General features: G+C 46.1%; 1 protein-coding gene and 1 pseudogene across 4 annotated transcripts in view; both read left to right on the top strand.

Annotated features, from left to right (window-relative positions):
- Positions 1-463: 463 nt before the first annotated feature.
- The window catches only part of RIN2 (Ras and Rab interactor 2), a 112,620-nt gene continuing 107,120 nt past the window's right edge, over positions 464-5,963 (top strand). For 2 of the 3 annotated variants that reach the window (XR_014235518.1, XM_082359541.1), the window contains exon 1: positions 468-551. Coding sequence is in view for 1 of the 3 variants with exons in the window: in XM_082359539.1 (XP_082215665.1) it covers positions 495-551 (57 nt within the window). In the remaining 2 variants the exon portion in view is untranslated. Of the gene's footprint in view, positions 552-5,963 lie in introns of all 3 variants that reach the window. The other variant, XM_082359539.1, reaches the window with a different exon arrangement.
- Positions 464-5,963, top strand: part of LOC309613088 (short coiled-coil protein pseudogene) — a 28,189-nt pseudogene continuing 22,689 nt past the window's right edge. The window contains exon 1 of the transcript XR_014249785.1: positions 464-551. The product of XR_014249785.1 is annotated as a short coiled-coil protein pseudogene (transcript). The remainder of the gene's footprint in view (positions 552-5,963) is intronic.

Below are 5,963 nucleotides of genomic sequence, written 5' to 3'. Positions count from 1 at the left end.
GCCAAGCTCATAATGACCTCATCCCATTTCTGCAGGATTTCCTGGGACATGCAGGCCCTCACTCTTCCGCTGGCCTTCTGTGATCAACCACATTAAGTCCATGAGCTTTGGAGCAGATTACAGTGACATCTAACATTGTCCCTTTAGGACTTGAGCGTGAGGTCAAGCAAACACACAGAGCAATCATTATGCTTTCCGCAGTCCCAGGGGGCTTCGGCGTCAGCTGGAGGAGCGGGAGGGGGGTAGCGGGCAGCGAGGTGGGGCTGAGTCTAGGAACTGTGCTGTCTGTAGCAGGAAATCAGCCTGAAAGGAGATGGAAGGGCTTTGGTGGGAAATAAAATGGCACTCTGTTGTTGATGGAAAAAGATCTTGGCAGGACTGTTGTTGTGAGTGTTCTGTGGCTTAGAAAGGAATTTCCTACAGGCTGGACTAACCATTACAAATGTCTCTACCTTCAGGAGTCCCAGGCGTGCAGTAGAGTCTCGCCGCGGGAAATGTCAGCTTGGACCATGGGCGCCTGCGGTCTGGAGAAGCGAGGAAGTTTCTTTAAGGTAAAAGGAGGCCTTGATTGGGGTTGCTAACGGGCATCTCACTTCCCACGCTGGCTGCACGGAGAGCTGTAGGGCTGCAGAGGACGGTGGGGGAAGCCTGCTTTCTGAGCCAGCTCTGGCTGGGGACCCTGCCTGAGCCCAGCTGTGAGCTATTCCCAGATTTTACAGGAGGTCGGGGCTTTTGTGAGTCAGTGTGCTTCCAGACAGGCCCAGGACCCAGGCATGGGGAGATGCCACCTGAGTGAGACAGTTGAGGCATCCTTTCTTTGTCAACTGCCAACCTGGTCCTTTTTCATCTGGACCGTTTTTGATGGAAGCTGGACTTGGCATTCTAGTGAGTCGGCTGTAGGCTCCTGTGCTTTTACACTTGGCTTGATTCTGTGAATCACTTAAGTGCTCATTAAAAAAAGAGAACTACACACAGATCCCTGGGCCTTACCCTAAACTGACTGAACGTTTTTGCTGGTGTATTTTATAAAACACCCCAGAGGCCTGAGAGAACCAAGGCAGCCTGATTAAGACTGGACCACTTTTCTGCATGCCTTTTGATGTCAGTGGGAGACCTTGCTAGCTTAATGAGATGAACTGCTCAATGGGTATTTTATATACTGTGTGTGTGTGTGTGTGTGTGTGTGTGTGTGTGTGTGTGTGTTTTAAATTAAGACCTGACAATCGTTTCTAATGTACACTTGGGAATTGATTTTCTTCTTATGGTGTTTGCTTTGCATCCTCTCACTCACCCTCAGAATAATGCAAACTCATTGTAGACATTTGGAAAATACAGAATCATGTAAAAGAGGAGGGAAGTGGAGGTGAAATGTGCATTTGAAATCTGTCATAGGCTAATCATAGCATTTATATGCTTCCTGTTTCCAAGAGGCCAAACCTGATTTATTCTGTCAGTTGTGGGCTCCAAAAAATCCATCAGAAGAGCCTGTTGGTAAAGCAAAGCCAAGTTCATTCAAGCAACTGCTGTCAAGGAGGGCATCGCCAGGGCACAGGCCTATTGGTGTCTAAGGTCAGGAGGCATCTTTATAGGGTTTAGAGGTCCAGGCCCAAACCCTTTAAGCTGTGCTTCTCAAGGCAGAGAATCGACTGGGTTTCAGCAAAGTTTGTGATGTAATATAGTTCAGGATGGGTGGATACAGCAAGACGAGGGCCTTAAAGGGAATCTTGGTGAGTAAGCCATTGATCAGCAAGCTGTTTTCCCAGGTGAGCAAACTGTGCCAGGACAGATTGTTTTGTAGGAATTTCCTGCCATGAACAGCAGAGTTATTTATTGGTTTACAATAACTTCCTGGAAGAAATACTTAAGTTGTGTTGACACAGATGGTCTCGATTCTCAGTCCTAAGAGTTAAGCTTTGTGGACGCAGCCATCTTAGTTTGCAGCCTGTTTACTTGATTTGAATCAAACCTGTGTAAAATCCACCACTGGAGGCACAAGAGGGGCCCCTCAAGCCTCCCGTGGACCAGGCTCCTGACTCCTCTTTGGTTCCTGGATTCTGTCTTTCGCTGAGATATTCATTTCATCCTGGTGGACCCAAACCCCCCTTCTCCCAAGGCACCGCCTACATCAGCCTAAATATTGGATCGTCCATAATCACCACCTTATGCTCAGGAAGTGCAGTGGAGCTGAATCTCACCTAGTAGTTAGATTTTAAAGTCCCAGCAAAAGGAGAAAATGGAATAGAGTCCAAACTGCCTTTGAAAATTCCTGAGGAATTTGTTGGACCCAATACTACCTACTGTTAAGTCCAATGTAGCCAGTTTTTCCTGCAGTCCTGGGAAAAATCTTTTTTTTTTTTTTTCAGTTGAATAACAGGTAAAGTAGTTAACTTGTATTTCTGGGCCATGTCCTATGAAAGAATCCATCAGACAAGAGGTGAGAGGCTGCCTGAACCCACGGAGGGCAGGTCTGCTTCTTCTCTCCTGAGTCAAATGCCCTTGAGGAAAATGTGTGAAAGTGGCTGGAACTATATAACTTGGTGTTGTCTTTTTTTTTTTTTTCTGCCGAGCTTAAATTGTTTCATTTATTCATTAGGTGCTCCAAGTGGATGATATAGTTACCTTATACTTCTTTCCCTCTTCTTCTTTATAGACATTGTTACTCTTTACTATGGCTATCTTGTAATTAGTTATTATGGAATAATAATATCATTCATTATAATAATATTAGATAAATAATATTGTTAGTTATTATTAATTATTCCACAATTTAGGCATGCAGTTATCCATAAGGATGAAGGCAACCGCCCCTTGGACATTTAATACTGACTCCTTGGAGGCTCGTTGTAAAAATGGTTGCCAGGGTAGCACTCAGGGTTGCCAGGGTAGCACTCAGGGTTGCCAGGGTAGCACTTGGTTGCTGAGATGGGCTGTCCCTCCGCACAGCCCTGGACCCACTGGCTCTTCGTTTACTCATCATGCTTTTTTTTTGACTCACATTGATTGAGCACCTGTGATCAGCCAGGCTCTGTCCTAGGCACCAGGGAGAGAAAAGCCAGAAGCCATCCCACTTCATGGGGCTTTCAGTCTGGTACCAAAGAAGGATATTGATCAAATACAATATTAAACCCATAATAACGAATTATAAGAGAAAACAATGCTTCGTGAAAGAAGTAAAAGGGACTCTGAGGACAGATGACCTGAGTGGGGCCCCAGCGCAGTCTTTCCTAGGAAGTGGCCTCTGCTGTAGAGCCGGGGTTGAATCTAGGGACTCAATGAACCTCTTGTGTCCCTGCAGAGCTGCCCTCCACACACACCAGCGATTCCCTACTTCCAGGTAGGACCACTTCATAAGGTGTGGGAATTCGTGGTTACATTCTTGGCTCACAGCTGAATTCCACATGTTGATTATCCCTTTCTTGGTTATTAGGGCTCACATGATTTTGTGCAAAGCGTGGGTCTTTGAAAGACAATCAGCAGACCTCTTTTTCAGCGTCATCTTCCCCTATCCAGTGTGTGCTTTTAAGCCAGAGTTGCTAACCATGAGCAGCGAGCCTTGATTTGTGGTTTCGCATCTGTCCTGGCTCCTGGAAATGACCCAGATGAGTTGCAGGACTCAAGGGTCCTGGGTAAGGTGGATGGTCTGAGCATTCTAGGGTAATTGAGAAAGCCCCGGGGTTATGGTGCTCGTGGAGTCTCTTCCTGGAAGCCTGGCCACAGAAATCCTGTGCTGGACAAACACATGGTCCACAGCCCTTCCCAGCATCATTGCTAATGTTCCTCAACCACCCGTGAGAAAAGTATCTTCCTGCCCTGCAAGGTCTCTGTGAAAACATGTGGGGGCCGACAGGTGATGCCCTAGACAAGGCAGCAAAGTTATCTGCACCTAATCATAGAAGTGGACACGGAGAGCTGTCAGATTGCAAGGCTGTGTTGTGTGAAAGAGACAGTAAGAAAGGCGTCATCTGGGCTGGAAGAGTTCTAGGTGGTCCTGGCTGAGGGCCGAGAAGCTCAGCATCATCTTGGAACCCTCCTTTTCCTGGATTCCCTAGCTTCCACAAGCCACCCTTCCCCAACCCCATCCAGGCGCCCAGCGCTGGCAGATTCCCCTCAAGTCTTCAGGATCCACCCCTCCTTCCCTTCCCTACATCCAGCTCCCTACTTAGGGTCTCGTTCTTCCCTTTGTGGGCACTGCAGATGATGCCCAGAATCTATCTGCACCACCTCTGAATGTGGTTGGTTGGTCGGTTGGTTGGTTGTTTCTTGTAAGTCATTCCATCCATCTGAGTTGCCTGCTTGCAGACCCCGGCTCCGTGCTGCACCCCGGACCAGGTCTGTACTCTTCACCTTGACATTCGAGGACTTTCAGATGGTGCTTCCGCCTTCTCCCAGCTCTTTCTCCACCGGTCTTGTCCCTGTGCCCTCACGGGTCTGCCCCTGTAGCCCAAACCTGCTGTGTCCCTCCTCCTCCCCACCTTCCACCCCTCCCCATCAGGCTCCCAGCTGCCCTTCCAAGCTGGTGTCGACCCCCTTTATCCATTGACAACGGAGCTCGTGTGGGCTGAGCGGGTGTCTGCCTGGTGGTAGAAATGTCACGTAGGCCTAGCCGTGGCCCCGGCACAGTGCCCGGAAGTCATCCTCAATTCACAGCTCGAGCACTGCCACGAGGGATTCGTTCTGTCTTTCGTTGCCATGTCCGTGACCCCGAGGGGGATCCTCTTGGAGCAGAGAATGGTGCGGGAAGAGGACTGGTGTGATCGCCCCCCTGAGCAGTTCTACGTATACCTATACCATTCTTTTTTAGATTCTATTCCCATATAGTTCATTACAGGGTATTGAGTAGATTTCCCTGTGCTATACAGTAGGTTCTTATTAGTTATCTATTCTATATATAGTAGTGTGTATATGTCAATTCCAATTTCCCAATTTATCCCTTCTCCCCCTTTTCCCCCCGGTAACCACAAGTTTGTTTTCTACATCTGTGACTCCACTTCTGTTTTGTAAATAGGTTTGTTTGTACCATTTCTTTAGATTCCACATATAAGCAATATCATATGATATTTGTCTTTCTTTGTCTGACTTACTTCACTCAGTATGTCAATCTCTAGGTCCATCCACCTTGCTGCAAATGGCATTATTTTGTTCTTTTTTTATGGCTGAGTAATATTCCATTGTATATATATACCACATCTTCTTTATCCGTTCCTCTGTCGATAGACATTTAGGTTGCTTCCATGTCCTGGCTATAGTAAATAGTACTGCAGTGAACATTGGGGTGCATGTGTCTTTTTGAATTATGGTTTTCTCTGGGTATACTATGCCCAGTAATGGGATTGCTGGGTCATATGGTAGTTCTATTTTTATTTTTTTAAGGAATCTCCATACTGTTCTCCATAGTGGCTGCACCAGTTTACATTCCCACCAATAGTGTAGGAGGGTTCCCTTTTCTCCACACCCTCTCTAGCATTTATTGTTTCTAGATTTTTCGATGATCACCATTCTAACTGGTGTGAGGTGATACCTCATTGTAGTTTTGATTTGCATTTCACTAATAATTAGTGATGCTGAGCATCTTTTCATGTGCCTCTTGGCCACCTGTAGGTCTTCTTTGGAGAAATGTCTATTTAGATCTGCCCATTTTTTGATTGGGTTGTTTGTTTTTTTGTTATAGAGCTTCATGAGATGTTTCTATATTTTGGAGATTAATCCCTTGTTGGTCGCTTCGTTTGCAAATATTTTCTCCCATTCTGTGGTTTGTCTTTTCATTTTGTTGATGGTTTCCTTTGCTGTGCAAAAACTTTTAATTAGGTCCCATTTTATTTTTGTTTTTATTTTCATTACTCTAGGAGGTGGATCAAAAAGATCTTGCTGTGATCTATGTCAGAGAGTGTTTTGCTAATTCTTCATAATAATATTGCAAAGCATACCTGACATCAGTATTCGGTGTGTCTTTTCTTTCTTCCTAG

This window comes from Balaenoptera borealis, assembly GCF_965194805.1.
Source record: "Balaenoptera borealis genome assembly, chromosome: 16".
NCBI lineage: Eukaryota > Metazoa > Chordata > Mammalia > Artiodactyla > Balaenopteridae > Balaenoptera > Balaenoptera borealis.
This window is presented reverse-complemented; position numbering and strand designations above follow the sequence as displayed.